A 19,744-nucleotide genomic window follows, 5' to 3' on the forward strand; every position below is an offset into this window, starting at 1 on the left:
TGTAAGCACTGTGCTGAATTTTCACTCTTTGGCAAACAAGGACTCTCCGTACTGACCAAGCATGAGGGAGCCTGTGTTGTGAAATGGTTTTGCAAGATACCACCACAGCGTTTTGGCAATTCGAGTGCAACTTTCAGCATTTTCTGCAGTGTTTTTCCATATGCCTGATAAAGTTTTGTGATAGGGAAGCGTTGCCTGTGCATGTACATTCGAGATCATACCTGCTTGTGTGTGTGTTGATCTTGTAGTGATTCATATCACACTCAGTCAGTAAGTTTGACACTTATGGTGCGAATACATTTTTTTTTTTTCCATGATGTACATACAGCTGTGTGCTGCGGTGTGTACGATCCTCAGAGTAAGCAGCACACACAGATGTTATAACAACAGTCAGCTTTTCTTTTTTTTTTGCTCAGGAAAACCAGCGGCCACTGAACTCGCCATGCTCTGCTGACCGAGCACAAACAGGGTCAGGTTAGAAGAGTGCATTGGACGGGTGTACAACACGGCTATATTCGGTCAGACACTCACTCCCTCTCTCTAAGCATTAACCAGCACGATCATCACCTCAGTCCAAGTTTCAGGAGTGCCTTGTCAGGAGTATGAGGGGGAGGATGATAATGCTGACTGCTCATGCCGCACCTCATGCGCCCTCCGTGACTTCCTCTCCCACTCTCCATCATGGTCAAGCATGCGGGCCCCTCTCCTGCGCCTCGCCCTTTGGCTGGCATGAGAAGGCCATGAAACAGCATCACGACAACTAAATCTTTAATCGCCCGCGTGAGAAATGCCAGACGTTTCCTCTCAGGATGGCCATGGGTAGCCATAATGTCTGCCTTTACGAAAGCTGATCTCATGATGGCAACGTAAATGACATACTGCCTCATCCTAAATAAGGACTCTACAGAACATGACTTCAAAAAAAAGTTGCATGCACATCAAATCCTGTAGCACTTTTGTGTCTAAACATAAGCTTTAACGTCAAGCATACCACCTGATCTTGCAACTTCTCATTGTGGTCATGTTTGCGGCCATGCGCCTCGCCCTATGCCTGGCTCAAGACACTGGCATGACACAAACTGTCAACATCGTGACAAGCAGCTTGGTCAGCACTGGTCAATGCATGAGCAAGAGGGAAAGTTTCCTCACTGAGAGCTTTGAGAAAACGTGTATTTTTGTACTCAAAAAGCTTTATTGATTCTTACTACAAGAAATTGACAAACCAGCTGCATGCACGTAAATGCTTCTTGCAACTTGAGGCGTGCCACAGTATTTAAACATTTACATTACAGCGCATATCGCATTGTTATGGAAATCTGAGGACGCAGAATGCCTGCTCGAGCATGCTCGCTCCCACACACACACTCAGACACACACACACACTGCACGCAGCTCCTCGCTCCTCAGAGCTAATACATAATTGATAGGCGCATCTGGCGCGCGCTGTGCCGAGCATCGCCTGACTGTGCTCGAGCGCGAGGAGCTCTGCGCTTTAGAAACTGGTGCGCGAGCCATCGGGGACAGCAGTTTAAGCGCGCGCACAGAACCAGAAAAAAAACTAAAAGAAACAAATAAAATGCAATAATAATCAACCAAACGATATAAATATATGTTCAAAGAAAGCGTTTTACTCACCGTCTGCTTTCTCTGATTTTATTATAGTTAACGTTGGCGTCATTTCCACGGCAGCCGTCATGGTCTCGCGTTCAGCGCGCGCCTTACAGTCCCTTACAAACCCTGCGATCAAAAACGCCGTTCTTCTGTTATAACTATTACTATTATTATACTATATGCACGGTATCCTGTATCTCGGGCGCGAACTTCTCTTTCTCTCTTTCTCTCTCCCTTCCCCACTCACTCACTCACTCACTCACCCACTCACTCTCGCTCTATCCCTCTCTCCTTTCCTCTCCTTCTCTCTTTCTGTCTCTCTCTCTGGGCGTCACTATGTAAATGGGCGGCGTCGAGTCTGATTCACTCTTCAACTTACCTCACACACTTCTCTGATACTTGATCATTACTTTTCTGTCTATTAGTGTTTTATTTTCTTCCTCTTTCTATTTTCCTCCACCCAACTTATGACTAGTTCCAGGATCTTCTCATCCTGCTACATTTTTCCCACATTCCTTCAGTAGCAGATGCTGGCAGATTTCACAAGAAACAGAAGTCACACCGTGTACAAGCCCACCGTGAATGACATTGAGCAATCACACAAGAAAAAAAAAGAATTATGCAATCCGTTGCTCAATGTGTGATATCATACTACACGTCCATGGAATGGTATTACTTCTAGTATTCAAGTGTACTGAATGTCCCTGATGAATAACTACTAAAACACTGGATGAGTTTTTTTGCATTGGTGGACAGTAACAAAGTAAATGTAATTCACTACAGTATTTAAGTAGCTTGTATGTTCTTTACTAAAGTATTTCCATTTGGGGAGAATTTTACTTTTACTTAACTACATTTCACAGTCAAATATCGTACTTTTTTACACAACTACTTTTTGCAAAATCAGTTATTCCTTATAATTTATAAGTAGATAAAAACTTAACTGGTCAAGCACACAGTAAGCCACCAATCAGGGTGGAGCACATTTATTCTAACTTGTTTTGATTTCCGCTTGGTGGTATCTACTCAGCACAAATATACAGTTTAGCATCTGTGCAAAAACATTTGGAGAGGAATAAATGATCTCCTGACTCTAAGTTTCCACAACACCCATTGCACGGTTTTCTTTTGAAGCAGTTGAAAAGAAAGTTATAATAGATATCAGTGTCTGACTCATTAATATCGTTCTATTAATAGATTGGTTGCCAAAAGTAACATTTGAGTCTTTTTACATAAACTAAGTTTATTAAGCAAAGAGTATTGTGACAGAAATGATATAAGGAACATTATAAGTACTTTGGATATTTAAGTATATTCAAAAGCAAATACTTTTGTACTTTTAAAAATAAAAAATCCTAAAAGAATATAAAAAAGACATGCACTGAAATATAAATATAACAATATATATGAAAGAATAACTGTAGTACACAACCTTAAAGCAAAACCATAAACACTTACTGTTAGGTTTAGTCAAGCCACCCATCATCTGACAATGATGGTCCTACATCTTGTTGAGGTCAGTTAGTGTTTTGACAGCTGGTAACTGGTCAGACTAAACCATAACCTTAAAGAATCCTAGTAGCCACAGAGTCTCCTCCTGGAGATCCAACTACCCATGTGTTCTTTGCCATGATCCAAATGTTGTCTATTGAGATTATTTAGTAGCAACAGAAAGACCAAACTAGGGTTCAGTGCAAAACTTAGAGGTAATGTAGATTTACAGGAGAAAGGTTCTAACATTGCATTGGTACCTCGTGACAAACTATCATGAGACACAAAGGACACTGTTTACCTTGTGCTTCCCTGACCCACAAAGGACACTGTTTACCTTGTGCTTCCCTGACCCACAAAGGACATTGTTTACCTTGTGTCTTGTCCTTATTTTCTGGTGTTATATTACAATCTATATAAAGACCAAGTAAACCATGCCAGGTCTTGACTTTGCATCTCTTTCTGAACTCAGTGTACAGCAGATTGAAGGGCAGAAGTCTGTGTGAAATAAATCAGCAATAATGTTCAACGAGCCAGTTTTCAATGAGAGTGTGTGAATGTGCTGATGGGAGTGAGTGCCCTTGTAAGGCTGGCCAAATCCTATAAACACCTCAGAGTATTTCCTGCCCACCTTGACTGGATCAATAAAAACTCAAATGTGGCATTTTACTGAGGATCCTCTTACCACATCTCTCTTCTTTATACACAGTGCTGCCCATGACCGACTTTTAAATCTGAAAGTGTGCATCTTATTTTACCTCCAGTGAGGATGTTGAATGACCGCTGACTACAGTAGCTAAGTACAAACACTGATTTAGCTGGGGATTTAAACATGTTTTGCTAAACTTTACCTTCTTTGTTCAAGTTATATATAGTGGAATATTTTAGATGGTCTAAATTTGACAGTTCCAAATTACAGATATGGCTACATCAACCAAGCACAATTGTTCATGGATTTTTTTTTTGTTGTTTTTGCATGAATATCAAGAGAGATAGAATAAGAGAGAGAGAGAGAGAGAGAGAGAGAGAGAGAGAGAGAGAGAGTCTGTGCTTGCATTAAGTTAATTAGCTGCCATGGCAACAGATTGCCATTACAATTGTCATGTCCTGATCGTCTCGTTTCGCCAAGCCTGATGGCCTTGACAACTGTGAGAGGGCTTGTCAAAAGCATTCATCCATTTCAGAACAAATGTTCTCAAAAATTAACCGGTACAATGCAGTCTTTTCTTTCCTTTTTAATCAAAGGCCTTTTTTAGAAAAGGAAGTGTGTCGAGATATAGCATTTGGTCTGTCTGGGCTTGCGTATTCAGAATAACCCTGTTAGCCCAGTCAATACCGGCTGGTCTTTTTCAGCAGCAGGTTTGACCATGCCACCTGCCTCTAAATGGATTCGAGAAAGCTGGGAGCCGGTGATATTGATCAATTATAGATTTTTAAACAGGGATACCTCGCACACTAGCCATTAGCCTGTCTGGATAGTGTTTCAACTGACAGATATGAGCAATGGTACAAATTTTTGGGATTTTCTCAAGGGCTTCTGTGGTCAGAACCTTAGAAAACCCAAGAGCTTGTAGAAGCTAATAAAAGTAGGAGGTGATCTCTTACTCTCCCTACGCAGACACTCCCTCATTCATTCGTTCCCTCCTTCCTTCTCTCACTAGCCTTCTTTGTTTTAGCTTTAATGAGCGCCTTGTATAGTCCTTAAAAGGCCAGGCTAGGCTTCTCAATGCCCAGGGGCAGCCATTAAGACTAATGGGGTTGCTGACTAATATCATAGAGAGGGCTTGCTGAGTGGCATTTTTTTCTTTATAGGAAAATGCAGAGATGGGGGTAGGGAGGATGTCTACTTGAGGTCTGTCATTTCTTCATGCTGCTTTGATGCTATAATGGGAGTGCTTACTGAGCAAATTGCACATGAATGCTGTAAAACGCCTGTTAGATTCTATAGCTGTGTTCATGGGGTTAACTGAGATAGAATTCATCAAAGAGGGTCACAAAGGAAAAGTTGTAAACTGGGATATAATAAAAAAATTCCTTAATCCTAGAAAGAAGAGCAAAAAAAAATTCTTATTTGCTACTCAATTTTTGTAATGAATCATCACCAGGATAACGATCATCGCCATCATTACACAGTCATATTTATGGTTATTTTGGCCTTCGGGGAATCCCAATCACTGAAGGATCTGGGAAATCCCATCAGTGTTGTATAAGAAAACTCCTGATCCTACTCACACACACCACATGCATGAGGGAATGCTGGGTTTGATTCATGAAATACAAAATTCATTCTTCCTCCCAAGCTCGATTGCAACTATAACTCTTGAGCTTGTTGACTCGCCAAAACAAAACTGTTGCTTCGATACGGCCATGGAAAAAGAGCTTGATGTTACGGAAAGCATGAGCTCTGCCTCCAAGCAGCCCTTAGTTGTGTGGGAATTACTTGAACAGAGAGTAAGTGCCGCTAGGCTTTTTAGAACGTGCTAATCAGAGTGAGTCCTGTAACTTTAAACATTCCAAGCTAAATTCAGAAGCAGCAAAAGAGCTTGGTCCAAACATATATAACTATGAGGCCTTGATGCTTTTTGTCATGATTTTGGCACTGGGACCTTCAGAATTAAAATAGCACAATAACAAGTGAGCAGGTCAGCATATGTGATCCTATTACAAATAATTAAACGATCCAGGTCTACGTTCTTATATATGCCTACAATAATATTTTCTCTATATATTAAAGCCAAAAAAAATCTTTCTTTTCTTCAAAAGAACTTATGAGTACCAAGTTGACCTTATTTATACTCTTGCTTGATTGAGGTTTAAATTAAACGGCAATTCAATCCAATTCAATTCTATCAGGCTCCTGTAAGAATTCAATAATGAAAAACAGTTTTGATAAAGATGGATTCTGTTTTCCCTCGCTGTCACAAATGTAACATTTGCCAGACGCTTGGCTTTATAAACCTCTGGAGCTCCCAGAATCCCAATCTGAGAACGAGTGTTTTAGATAATGAAATGAACAACTTCCTGTATGTACCATATTAGTCTAATTGTCTTTGACCTATTCAGTGAAACCGAACAGTTATTTCAGATTATAATAACCAAAAAAACATAACTCTTCAACTAACAGCTAGAGCAATTGCTAAGTGTGTCTGTTATTGATGGCACACATCATGGACTCCTGGGAATCACGTCTCCCGTCATTCTTTTAGCCCTTTTAAAGAAACCACTGTCCATGGCGTTCCTGCTCACATTGGACACGGCAGGAGACCCCGAGGTGGGTGCAGAGCTCATAAGGGGCATATGTGGAGGGAGGGACGCAGGGGTAATTCTGGAACAAAGCCCCCCCAACCCGATGCTGTCTGAAGACAGGCCGGGCTCTTTCAAAACAATTAGCACTGCTAAAAGGCACATCGTACTCCACCATTAGCTCAGCCATGTGTCTGCCCATTCACCCCATTGTGGAACTAATTAAATTACACCCCTCCTGCTTTCCCTCCTCCTCCTCCACTTCCCCTCCTCCTTTTCCCCCTCTCCTACTCTCCAGCTATGTAAAGCAACAGCTATGCCCCTGTCTTTCTTTTCTACTCTTAACTTACCTACTCAGACCAAGCTCATGCACGTTGTCTTCCTCACACACATAATAGCACACAGATAGGCAAATTGTATTCTTTAATAGTTCACCCTGTCCTTGGTACTGCAGCTCTTCAGGCCATTGATCTGTCAGGTCAAAAGGCCGGGATCAGTATGAATATTTCATAGAATGCAGGAATGTGCACAAACACACACACACATACACACACAGAACTGATACACGACACTTCCCATGAGAATTAAGAATATCTGAGATGATCTTCTTTCTCTCTTCCTCCCTGTGCTGTACCAACATGTGAGTCATTCTTGTGATTACTTCCATTTCCTGGGTATACGAGTTTCACCTTCCATGTATATACTGAAGTAATGGTGCTCTATTAATGAACACACTGCAGGAGTTCAAGTGAGGAAATAGGAAATAGGGAAGTTACTTATTTCGTCATCTCGATGTTTGATGTTTGGCCATATTGCAAGAATAATATCAAGTGAAAACATCTTAGCAGAAAGATTACAGCGTGTATGATTTAGCAAAAAAAAAAAAAAAAAGATTATATATTTTATATATTATGTATATATGTGTGTGTGTGTGTGTGTGTGTGTGTATGTGTTTTGGTAACTGCTAGCTGCAATGGTTTGAGGGGAAACTCGAGTTCTCCAGAGTTAAGCAACATCTTGCGAGATTCCATGCAAATAGCCTTTTCCACTTTTTATTTTTAGTTTTTACTTTAGTTTTTATTTTGAAATAACTTAATATAATATAGTTAATATAGTTATATTATAATAAATTTGATAATACCAAAATTCTACTATTCCAAATAGCAATACTACACTCATAACTTCTACTACTAAAAATAATAATAATAATATCAATAATAATCATAAACATTTTAATAATAATAATGACAAAAATAATTACAAATATTGACTTATTTAGTAGTTACTTAAACTGTCGTCTCTCTTCTGATTTGTTTACCCATTTATTTGTATTGCCCTCTCTTTTTCTCTCTCTCTATCACCCTGTCTCTCTCTCTCTCTTTTGTTTTTTTTTTGGTTTATAGTGGAGGGAAGTGTGCGCAGGGCTGATTATCATCGCTGTTTCCTCCTTTCCCATAACCCCCAGACCCCCGCCGGCCGCCTGTTTACTTTAAGCCAAAAAAAGGCCTTCACTCAAGAGGACGTGCCCCTCGTCAGAGAAACCTATGTCCCCCCCCTCCTCCAAACACACGCGCCCACGCATGCACTTATAGTAACACACAAGCACACTCGCCAACTCTTCCGTATCAGCCACGTAACATGCAGTTTGTCTTCTCCTGTACTGTCCAGCTGTCAAATCACATCTCCTGAAACCCAGGCGACTGGTCCCAGGGTGCCCAAACACAGCTGCTCGCTCGGCCCGAGTGGATGTTAGTGCTTCCAAAAGTATACGTAAGCTGCCGGTGTGTGTAGCAGGGATGATGTTTTCACACTGCGCTCTCGTAGCAAAGGCTAACCCAACATGTGTCAGTTGAATTGATGTGAAAGTGTGAAAGTGTTTATAATAGCCCTCCGCTCATTAACACGGAGATTTACACAGACACAAGAACACATGTAGAGTATGTAGGATTCACAGATTCACAAGGTTTACAAGCTACAGACACTCATGTACAATGTCTAACATGTGTGTGTGTGTTCGAGAAAGAGAGAGAGAGATATGCAGGAGCAACTAAAATCCCAACTGAAAGTACACTTCCTGTATAAAGATTCCATCTATGACGATGATGATTATGATGATGATGATGTCAGTCAACGGTCAAGGCTCATATCTCATATATTCACATATCTGTTACAGATAAATTCATTCTTACAGTTGCAGTGATAACACCAGGTATAAATCCACACCACTGAGGTTGCCAAGTAAAACATTCCTGGTTATAATCATCTTACACACTAAAAAGTTAAAATGAGATACAAAACTGAGGTCATGAACTCAGTTTTATAACACTGTTAGAGGAAGGTTATTAAGATGTTGGATATCTGATCAGAAGGTCATGAGCTTAAGTCTCACCACCACTTGCCAGCTGACACTGCTGGGCTCTTGAGCAAGGCCCTTAACCCTCAAATGTTCAGTTGTATGAATGAGAAAATTATAAGTTGCTCTGGATAAGGGCCTCTGCCGAATGCTATAAATGTAAATGTAAAAAAGTTAAAATCGAGATACTAACCTGAGGTCATGAACTTGTGTGCAAGGTTACGTTTTATGACTCGATTAGATACCAATTTTTAGCAAAGAAAACAAACCCATGGTTTGTAAAATAAGCTGACCATGCATATTTACAGCTGATTTTATCTATTACATTTTTGTCCTCAGAGATGTCTTTACAGTGTTTCAATGCATCTCCATTAATCTTCCCATAAATCAGAATATACAATGCTTAAAGTGTTACAATTATATGTTTAATGTTGGTTTCAAGTGACATTTAGCAGTTTTCTGAGTGTATGTACTGTCCAAAATATACTTTACAATTGATATGTAGTTGCATTAAACTGCATTAAAAGTAGTTCTGAGCCTAATGTTGTACTTCCTTGAGCTGAGCTTAGTGTCAGAATCTCAAGTTTTCAATCCCATTGTATTAAATTTGAACACAATGGCTACTGTCCCAAAGCAGCTTTACAAAAATGAATAGATATAAATACATTTTTAATTAGTATAATAGTCCCTATAAGTTAATTCCAGCCAATGGTAACCATATAATGTAAACTATCCCTGAAATGGCATGAAATCAAACCATTGAGAGGAACCAGACTCATCTGGATGATGCTAAATTGTTGATCCATTACTGAGACGGTACTGTTTTTGCACTACACTGCATAACTCCTGAATATTTCTGTAGGTCTGAATACTGATGTATACGCAACGGCACACTGTGCAAAGGTGCATAAGTCACGATAACATGGCACACATCTGTAAGTGTGTGAGCCTGTGCAGTGCTATCTCTGAGAGAGTGTGTTTAGTGTGTAAGAGAAATGGACAGGAGGTTTGGTGTAAACATGACCGTGGCATGGAGCATGTCAGGAAGTAATGTGTGTGACAATATGTGTTTCCAGCCAAGCACATACTTTACATCTGGCGTGGACAGCAAAGGACAAGCGTAAAGATTCTCCATATCGACACACTTTACTTTACATAAAACATATTCACACTAGAAACCCTCTTATACACCTTGATGAAACACATGCACACTGTACAAGTGGGATGAACAGAGAAAAATATGACACAATGCAGACAAAAGTGGAGCGTTTCATGTTTCCCATATAGCTCACACGTGTCACAGGGGAGCAGTTAATAGTCCATGATCTGGTTTAACTGCACACACCTGCAGCAACAGCAGGCAGCCATCAGCTCACAGCAAGCACTCATACACACCAAGGGTGTGCGTTTCACGACACACCTGGAAACCGATAGAGAAGCCTGCCAACTGTGTTTCCAATAGTGTTGTAGCAATTTCGGATTGGACTGCCTGCTTTAATTATCCACTTTTTTGCAAGCGGAAAAAATATTTGGCCTTCACATTTTTCTCAGAACTATGGCACTGATTAATTACAGAAATATGAACGTCTTGTACATGTGAGCGTGTTCAAAGAAAGAAAGGAATGATCTAAGCTGGATTTATTCAAAGGCCCAGTTGAGGGAGGTCAAGAGCAGCAAATAGCAGGTGGAGAACCTGCTTCATCAAACAAAAAAAGACCTTCAAAAAAAATCTACAAAAAACCAAATGGACACATACAGTGCTTTCCAAAGGTCTGAAATTGAATTGTTTGGATTACAGCTGAAACGTTTAGATTTTAGGAAAACAAAGAAAGGAAGCATTTTGAATAATCAATAGTTAAGATTCTGCACTTTCTCAGACATTATTTGTGATACTGCCCTTTGTCCCTGGTACGTATTCACTTCAGTGGATTCGATCTAAAAAGTTTTTAAATACATTTCCATTAAACCCATGGCAAGTTGTTGTTGCTAAAAAAAAATTCAATGGGAAAAAATATTACACTTTACTTGCAAAACAGAATGCAAAACAGAAGTAATGCCGTTCTCAGAGGTTTGGACCTGACTGTAAATCTAAATGATCCTAAAACCAAATTTTGCAGCAGGGAAACCAGTATCTGATATTGATTCATTAACTATTAAGCCCTTTGAAACGGCATTTCTACACTAAATTCCTTCAGCCTTATTAGGTTTGAATTATTAGCTCATGGGTTATAATTTAACTCCGGTTTAGCAGTGGTTATTGAGGTCTTTGGGAGTCAGCAAGTGCAACGGGTCCTGCTCGTGGTTGCTCTATAACAGTCAAGGTCAGACTGTTTCAGTTTGACTAACAGCTCCTGTAGTGAGCCAACGGTTTCTGGTTTTGGTGGTCTGGCTGAAAGCACGTGAACCTGTTGTGAGGTTACTTGTCTTACATAGTGTCTTCCATCCATTCATTTTTGTATGACACCAGACTCAACTGAACAACTAACATTTATTAAGTGAAGCCAGATAAAATTAGATGCTTCAATTATTGAAAATATTTAGGACAATTTGGTGCTAGTTCCAAGTGTTACAAAGTAGTGGAGGAGGGTAATATTGCTACCTCACAGCTCCAGTATCCTTGAGTTGATCCTGAGCTGAGCTCAGATTACTGTTTGTGTGGACTTTCTCATGAACTACCAACATCCATATGGGTTTTCACTAACATCTCTGGCTTCCTTTAAATACTACATTTCTGAATCTAGGAAGGCATCTGATTATATATAAAGTTCTGGGACAGGGTCTGGATCCACAGACCTGGATCAAGCTGCTATTGCAAGATGATTGATTAAATAAAAATTGTTCAGCAATTACAAATGTTCTAATGCTACTAGTTGAGAAATATACTCTATTGACATACAATGCAATTAAAAAGACATGTGTGTTCTGTTTTGTTAAAAAATAGTGGCTTTGGATTGGTGTGTTGTGCAATCTTACATTTTATTCTTCAGAAACTCTTTAGGGAACACTGGGTTCTCTCACGCATTGCACTGGAGAGAACGTTTATTTTTTCCAACTGATACTGTCAATGGTCATACACTGGGAGTATTGCAGGCTTTGAGTGAGTATGTGAGAGTGTGTCTGTCGCCAGCACACATCAGCAAATCCCATCATCCCCTCACGGTCCCCCAGAGGCCTGAGGCTTGGGAAAAGGACGGCCGCTCTTGCACCCCTGTGCCCTTGCATCCCGCCCGGGAGGTGACGGAGGAGAAATGATGCCCAAAAATACAGCCCCCGCAAACACACATGCACACACACACATACACAAGCTAACATTGCATGAGTCATTGTCCATGTCATATATCAACATGAAAAGCGAAGAGGGTGATGTCAAACAGAGGCAATGCACTGGGAGGAATGTTCTGGTTTTAAATAAACGACAGTCAAAAAAAAAAATTATAACCAAAAAATGCTGGGCATGTGGACACCCTCCCTCTTCATCTTACTCCGTATACTCTTTTTTAGGAACACACACAAATACACACATGATTGTGGCAGAGCGAGCACTGTTCTCTGGGGGACAACACGGACATTGACCTCAAAGCGATGCCTTTTCCAGATGCCTTTTTGTCTTGTACTCAAAAGACGTGTGTGTGTGTGTGTGCATGTGCATGTGCATGTGTGTGTGTGTGTGTGTGTGTGTGTGAGAGAGATTGTGCGTGTACGCACTTATACAACAGCCTCTGTTTGCCATGAACAATCTGCTGCTCTATTCTTCATAATGACATGAATGACCTCATAGCGATCACTTTAGTTATGAGCTAGTTCAAAAGACCCTGAAGGAATTTTTTCACACAAAAGATATAAGGAGAAGAAATGTCTGTGAATTAGATAGCACAGATTGACAACTAATAAAATGTTCATTAGAACCTGATAGAGCTACCCTTTTCACTTCCAAGCAGCTTACCATTAGGGCAGAACTCTGGGCCATTGGGTACTTCCTGCAGCGTGATGTCATGGGCATATGCAGTTCTGGCAGGGGGTGCGTGCTGGGGGTGGCACATCCCAGGGAGTTGACTCTGCGTTACCATAGACACCGCCATCCCACCAGTCTGTCTCTGCAAGAGTGCAGAAAGACAAATGCATTAAATACCACACAAACGACTGATGATGTTGATGATGATGATATGATGTTGGTAATGACGTTTTATGTACGACTACTTGAAATTCTGCGTTGAACTCTTACGAATTAATGTTGTGAAAATTCTAATGAAACTTTGCGATCGATTGAGACGTAAAGACTCGAATGAGTCACTGTCATTTTTGTCGCTATGGGAGATTCATCCACAAACATGCACCACTAGCAACTAGTAAAAAACTCTTTAGTTCTGGCTTATGAAATCCCCACTGCGGCCTGAAAAAGAGCTAAAAATTCTGTTGAACTTGTGTGTTTTAAGCAGAATATTTATGTCTTTGATCTCAGTGGGGTACTGACGTCAGTCCAGCAAAAAGGGGAAGTTGGAGATAGCGCGCGCGCGTGTGTGCGTGCGTGCGTGTGTTTGTGTGTGTGTGTGTGTGTGTGTGTGTGTAAGAGTGATGAGGGTTCAGCTCTTCGCTGACTCCACTGGTTATATAAAAATTCAGCAGAGATAATCAAGATTGTTAGAAGGCAGCAGATAGCAAATATGAACATTCTGTCTGGGAAATTCCCGGCATGTAAAAGCTGATCTCAGACCAAAAGCACTTTCACTGGTCAAAGCGCATGCTGAAAATATATACTTTGAATAAACATGCGTCGAATCTGTGGCGGTTGATTTGATTTTATAGACGGATGTGAAAGTAAAAAAAAAAAATTATGAACTGGTTTTGCAAATCCATTTACATTCAAGAGTCTATAGGAGACCACTTGAAAACACAATGCATAAAAGCAAATCGACTAAAAAGGAAAGGAAGTAGGGCATGAGAAAAACAAATGAGCTTCTAACAGTTAAGTTAGCTTCACGTTGATGACGTTTTGTGGTCAAAACTGTTTGGGTTGCATTTTCTTATTAGCAGTATCGGTAGCTCCGGTCTGGGCAAAGCAGAGCTACAGTAAATGGCTTATTTGGATTGATTAGGGGATTTTAATTGTTTGTGTTAATTGTGGAGAGAAATCAGGATTAATACATAATGTAGATGACATCATCAAAAATCTTTTTTATGGATCTACACCCATCAGTCATAACTTTATGACCACCTGCCTAATATTGTGTTGGTCCCCTTTTGCTGCCAAAACAGTTCTGACCCGTTGGGAATTAACAGCATTAACTTTTTCATCAATTTTAGATACAGGAGCTCATCTGTTGAATCGGACAACAGTGACCAGCCTTCACTCCTCACATTCATCAATGAGACTTGTCTCCCCATGACCCTGTCGCTGGTTCACCACTGTACCTTCCTTGGACCACTTTTAATAGATACTGACCACTGCAGATTGGGGACATCCCACAAGAGCTGCAGTTTTGGAGATGACCCAGTCGTCTAGCATCATAATTTGTCCCTTGTCAAACTCACTCAAATCCTTATGCTTGACCATTTTTCCTCCTTTTAACACGTCAAATTTGAGGACAAAATGTTCACGTGCTGCCTAACATATCTCACACACTAATAGGTGCCATGATGAAGAGATAATCAGTGATATTTACTTACCAGTCATAATGTTACGCCTAGTCGTACAACCATTTGTCATCTGTTTGAAGAAAAATCTATGTGCCCACTCCTTGTATTATACTGATCAGGCCAAATAATGTTGAATAATGCCTCCATCAATCAGTAAGACTTTTCAGGGACTTTTAAGTATATTTTGTAAGTGTTTATGATGTCTAAAACCGGAAGTAACTTGTGCATTCTACAATGCTAAGTCTTCTCAGGATTACTATACATGAATGAATGTTTTCAAAGCTTGTTTCTTCATCCTACTCACTAAAATGTCTCCGATATTTACTGGTGGTGTACAGTAAAGCTACCCTGTGTCTTCATAACATCACTAAAAAAAATGCTTCCTCATAATGGGAACATGCTTTATAAGAGGAACTCCCAATTACAACACAATTGGAAAAAAGATTTTAAGATCCACCATCATTCTTATTCCATGTCATTTCCTTCCCATCAAAACTCTGTCAAACCGTCTCGGTGACAGGATCCCTGATAAGTGAACTAAGACCTGACTCCAAAAAGGAGCGAAGCTCAGACTGTCTGAAAGACTGTCCATCTGATAAAGCCTGCTTCAAAAGCAGAGCCTCTGTTATCAACCTAAGCCTTGGTAGTAGCTTTACAAGCTTGTGGTACTGGCAGGATTGACGGCAGGAGGAGACCGTCTGAGAATCTTTAGCCATGCGTAGAGGAGACAAATGGATAGAGGGAGTTGTGAGTAAAAAAAAAGGAAGGGTGCATGAGGGGATTGTAAAGGGAAGTGAGGTCTAAAAGAGGATTTATTGGTTTAAAGGAGGGTATGCTGGAGTCTGAAAGGGCATCGTAGTTTCTCCCCATGTTCTCTAAAGCATGGTGACAGGATGTTGATAAGTGAGTAGTGAAATCAGTAGTCCTGAGGTTTAGATAGTCAAACGAGGACATGGCGCACTCAAACTTGTCAGCAGTCCAAGCCTCTTGTCAAGTTGCTTGCTTCCTTGTTAGTTACCAATGCAAATAGGAGAAAACTGGCTTATTTGGGGTTTCCTTGCATATTTCCAAGAATAACACAGTTATCGTCATATAAACACATCTTTCAGCCAAAATTGGTTATTGTTAGAAGGCCCTTGTTATTCAGTCATTCTTCTGAATTGGCAGCAGGAATTCGATTCCCGAAATCTCTCTCTCTCTCTCTCTCTCTCTCGCTCCTCACAGTCTTTCCTCTCATAATATAAGCATGGAGATATCTGAAAGCATCCCTTTTCTTCTTTATACCATGTAAATTCATGAATCTGACAGAGGGCACTCTCGACGTAGCCTCTGACCATGCCAAGAGACCTGTAAACTCTCATCTCAATTTCAAAAGACACGCCGAGCGCCTGGGCACATTAACCGAGTGCTTGGACTCTGCATGTGTGGACCGGGTCGACTGCAAATTAGCATGTGACCCGTCCGGGCTCTATTCGAGCGCCTCCTCGAGTCAAGGCTGTGCATACTGATGGCCAAATGTTCTTGCAGCATTTTGATCATGCAACTTCTATTCAGCTGTTCATGCTTCTCAGATCGCAAGCGTGGGATCCGTGAACTGTGTAAACCCTGCTGACCCTATGCGGTGGCAGACAGGTTTTATTGCTTCTTTCTTCCAGAAGCGATTATGTTTCCTTTTCATTTTCACCTATTTGAATGTTTGCTGAGACTTAACGGTTTTTTTTTTTCAGCCATTGTTTTATTTGCGAAACTAACGTGTCACCGGTAATACTTACTCCCATGACTCTGATCTCTGACCTGTGCCTTTCTGCCGTTTTATACTCAGATAAGAAGAAGTTGGAACACACAATCCCACACACAATACAAAAGCCTGTGTATGGCCGACTATGGACGACCTCAGAACAATTATATCATTGCATGTGATGCTAATGACAAAATAAAATAGACACTTGCATAAAGGTATAATGACTAATTATCAAAAACATGATTGTGTATCCTTTTATATTTATATGAATATAATGCAAATAAATTAAATTTTATTTTATTTCATTCCTGTGCAATTTGAATTGTTTGTAATTAGGCTATCCTTTGAAACAAACCAAGACGTGTGTGTTAACTCACTGCCGTACATGTGCCTCATGCTACAGACTGCTCAAGCCAAACAGGGCTAATTTATGATGTGTCTCACCATCACACCCAGATGGTCAGTTGGGTGATGAAGCTGGTAGGATGAAACTGGATCCATATAGTAACTCATGGTGGTCTGTAGAGCTGTGCTGCAGGCCTGGAGTAAGAGGGGGAAGAGCACATACCCTTCTTAAAACAAAAGTAAAATGATTTGACATTCAATATATACATCCTCAAAGCACACAGTAATTATTATTACAAACGCTTTCCTCAAATAATCAAAGCTGTATAAGATGAGATTAAATATTAGCACACTTAATAGGCTTTCGGAAAACAATATACTGCATGCTACAAACATTTCCTACAAATTGCTAGATTTGTTGTGATACTTATGGTTATTTGTGCAATAAGGGGTACATACTGTATGGCCCAATTCTAACAATGTACTATTAAATAAATAAATAAATAAATAAATAAATAAATAAATAAATATTTTGTTCTATGTCCATGTCCGTCACTCAGCCCCTGTATATCTGAGGTACAATTCTGCAGCAGACACAATGAGCTAATCTGCACCTCTAATCACCTGTCACTCAAATGCAGAACAGCTACTGTATGTACAAACAAAATGATGGAATACTCAACGAAATACACAAACAAGTGCAACACCAAATGACTTGCTGCTTTCGTGTATCTTTTTCATGTCCTCCATGTTTTTTTCTTCTTCTCCTTCTTCTTCTTCTTATTATTTATAATAGTAGTTATAGTAACTGGAAAGATCTCTGATCCAATACCAGTAGGATTAAAATTGGGCCAAAATCAGCCAAAAATAAATAATTGAGTAAAAGACGTACATTAGATACTTGGATAGATAGAACAGATGAATTTGATTTGATTCTGTAGCATATAAAAAAGATAAGATGAGGAATTTAAACACATTTCTATTAAAAACCTGCAATTGTTTACGTATAAAGAAACTTTTATTGTTGTTTTTGTACGGATATGTGACTTTATTAGGTTGTGAAAAAATGCTTTTAAATGTGTATGCAGGTTAGTGCTTCAGGTTTAAAAAATTTAGTACTGTTATAAGAAAAAAATAGAGCACATAAAATGGTATTATTATTATTATTATTATTATTATTATTATTCATACTACTACTACTAATAATAATAATAATAATAAAATTATATTAATAATAATAAAAAGAAGAAGAAAGTGGACAGGAGATTCATGGCTTTAAGATTAAGCTGTTAGATATCAGAAGCTGTTGCAATTTGTTTTTATGTGTTTGTACACAGCAAAGTACATCTCATCTGATAACACAATGCTGCATCAACATGCTACTCAAATACACCCAAAAATAACGTTTAACACAGCCTGCTTTCAGTACAGATAACTTAAAACTGTTCTTTATGTAGAACTATCATTTTTTATACTACTTCAATGAAATGCATTCAGAATGCATTGTATTATATAGTAGTTCAAAGTTATGAACAACAGAACAACTGCATGTCCAGGCTTCTCTCAAGTTATTCCTTTCTTTCCTCCCTCTGTTCATCCCTTGCCATCTCTTTATCACTGTTTACTGGTGGAGGCATTAGCCGAGAGGGCTGGAACCCATCTGTGAGGGTTATTTTTGTGGAGGGATGTTAAGATGCACGCATCCACACGCACACACATATGCACACACACACACACACACACACACACACACACACACACACAGGTAGAGCAGCAGCTGAGGAATCACCTAGAGCAGGAGCAGTGTGTGTGTGCACGTGTGTGCATGTCAACATCTTGAACTGTTTAAGGATTCTACCTATGTGACTCCTAGACACATTCTGAAGTGACTCTAACACGCAGGTCATGTAGAGGTTGCCCTGGTGCTCAGGCATCTCCTGACTGATGATGAAATGAATGATGTTTTTTTGAGAAATGTTTGTAAACTGGTTTGTGAAGCATGCCCACAAGTGCACAGATTCCACACAGTCAGAAACGCACGCATAATAAAGTAAGTTCATGTGGACAGAATTATAATTATTATTATTATAATAATTATGATTATTATTATTATTATTATTATTATTATTATTATTATTGCTCTGAATAAATCATGCACATGCATGCATGCATGCACACTGATTTATTTGTTATGGTTTGCACCATGTTTGTTTCCCTGTCTCAGCTCTAAGACACAAGTTTCCTCCGACTCACTTGACACACTTGTCCATATAAATAAATTCCCGCTTTCTGGCAGCTCAATAACACAACAAAACACTATGAGTTTCATAAAGCATTATTGGCAAAACTCTGTCCTTACCTTGTTTGGTGGAGGGGGAGAGAAGAAGACTCTTGGAAGTGATCGTCTCAGCGCTCTCGTGCGTTGTACCTGGAGTCGAAGCGCGCGCGCCGTGTCTTTTGGGAACGGCAGGATAAAAAAAAAAAAAAAAAAGAAGAGCGCTCGCTGTGCGCGCGCGTGCGCGCCCGCCCGCCTTCGTCCAATTAGCGCTCGCGCCACTCATCCAGACTCCAACTCGTGCAGGCGCGTGAGCGCAAAACGAGGAGAACCTCCCGAGATCCAGGAGAAGAAGGAGAAGTTTCGTGTTTGTATGGGAACTGGACGTAGGTGAGTTAGGAGGAAGTGCGAGCGTGCATATGCACGTGGGTGGAGAAACCCAATAAAACAAAGTTTCAGAGGAAATAATAATGATAATAAAAAAAAAAAATCTGGCAGCCACTCTGAGCATCTGTTCATTCATCTGAACGGGTGGGGAATATGTTCTTGTTCCTCATTAGGAAACACCGTGAAGACCTCTATTTCAGTTAGAATTAGCATTTGCAAAGAAAGTGAAAAGAGAGAGCTGAGGATCTCATAAAATCACTGAAGGAAATTCCAAGGAAGAGTTCCGTGTGTATGGATTTAATAGGAGAAGGAAAATTGGGAAAATTCGATCAGTTGAACAAATTTACGTTCAAGTTGTTAAATAATGAAAATGAACAATTTGACAGAGAAAAGGTTTTAATGTAATAGCATATTTTCATGCATTAGGCAGACGTGTGATTATTTATATTATATAAAAGCATGTATGATCGTGGCCGTAATATGTAAACCTTCTCCAAACGTTTGCTTTAACATTTAGAGGCAAATGATTGCTTAGTGTATCGCTGTGTTCTGTAGCTTTACAGATTCCCTTTACTGGAACTAGACTCCCAAACTGGTTCCAGTATGTCACTGCCTCTGTGCACAACAACATCAGTATCCCAGATCAAACCCCCACTTAAGACCA

The 19,744-nt window shown here is 39.9% G+C and overlaps 1 protein-coding gene across 2 annotated transcripts in view; it reads right to left on the bottom strand.

Annotated features, from left to right (window-relative positions):
* ets1 (v-ets avian erythroblastosis virus E26 oncogene homolog 1) overlaps positions 1–18,897 on the bottom strand; it is a 39,168-nt gene extending 20,271 nt beyond the window's left edge. Inside the window, exons 1-3 of one of the 2 annotated variants that reach the window (XM_046864337.1) lie at positions 18,778–18,897; positions 16,518–16,613; positions 12,642–12,792 (exon numbers count right to left, since the gene is read on the bottom strand). In XM_046864337.1, coding sequence (XP_046720293.1) covers positions 12,642–12,792; positions 16,518–16,586 — 220 coding nt within the window. In that variant the 5' untranslated portion in view covers positions 16,587–16,613; positions 18,778–18,897. Of the gene's footprint in view, positions 1–1,635; positions 1,908–12,641; positions 12,793–16,517; positions 16,614–18,777 lie in introns of those variants that run through there. The other variant, XM_046864336.1, reaches the window with a different exon arrangement.
* Between the last annotated feature and the right edge of the window lie 847 nt (positions 18,898–19,744).

This window comes from Silurus meridionalis, chromosome 13, assembly GCF_014805685.1.
Source record: "Silurus meridionalis isolate SWU-2019-XX chromosome 13, ASM1480568v1, whole genome shotgun sequence".
Classification (NCBI taxonomy): domain Eukaryota; kingdom Metazoa; phylum Chordata; class Actinopteri; order Siluriformes; family Siluridae; genus Silurus; species Silurus meridionalis.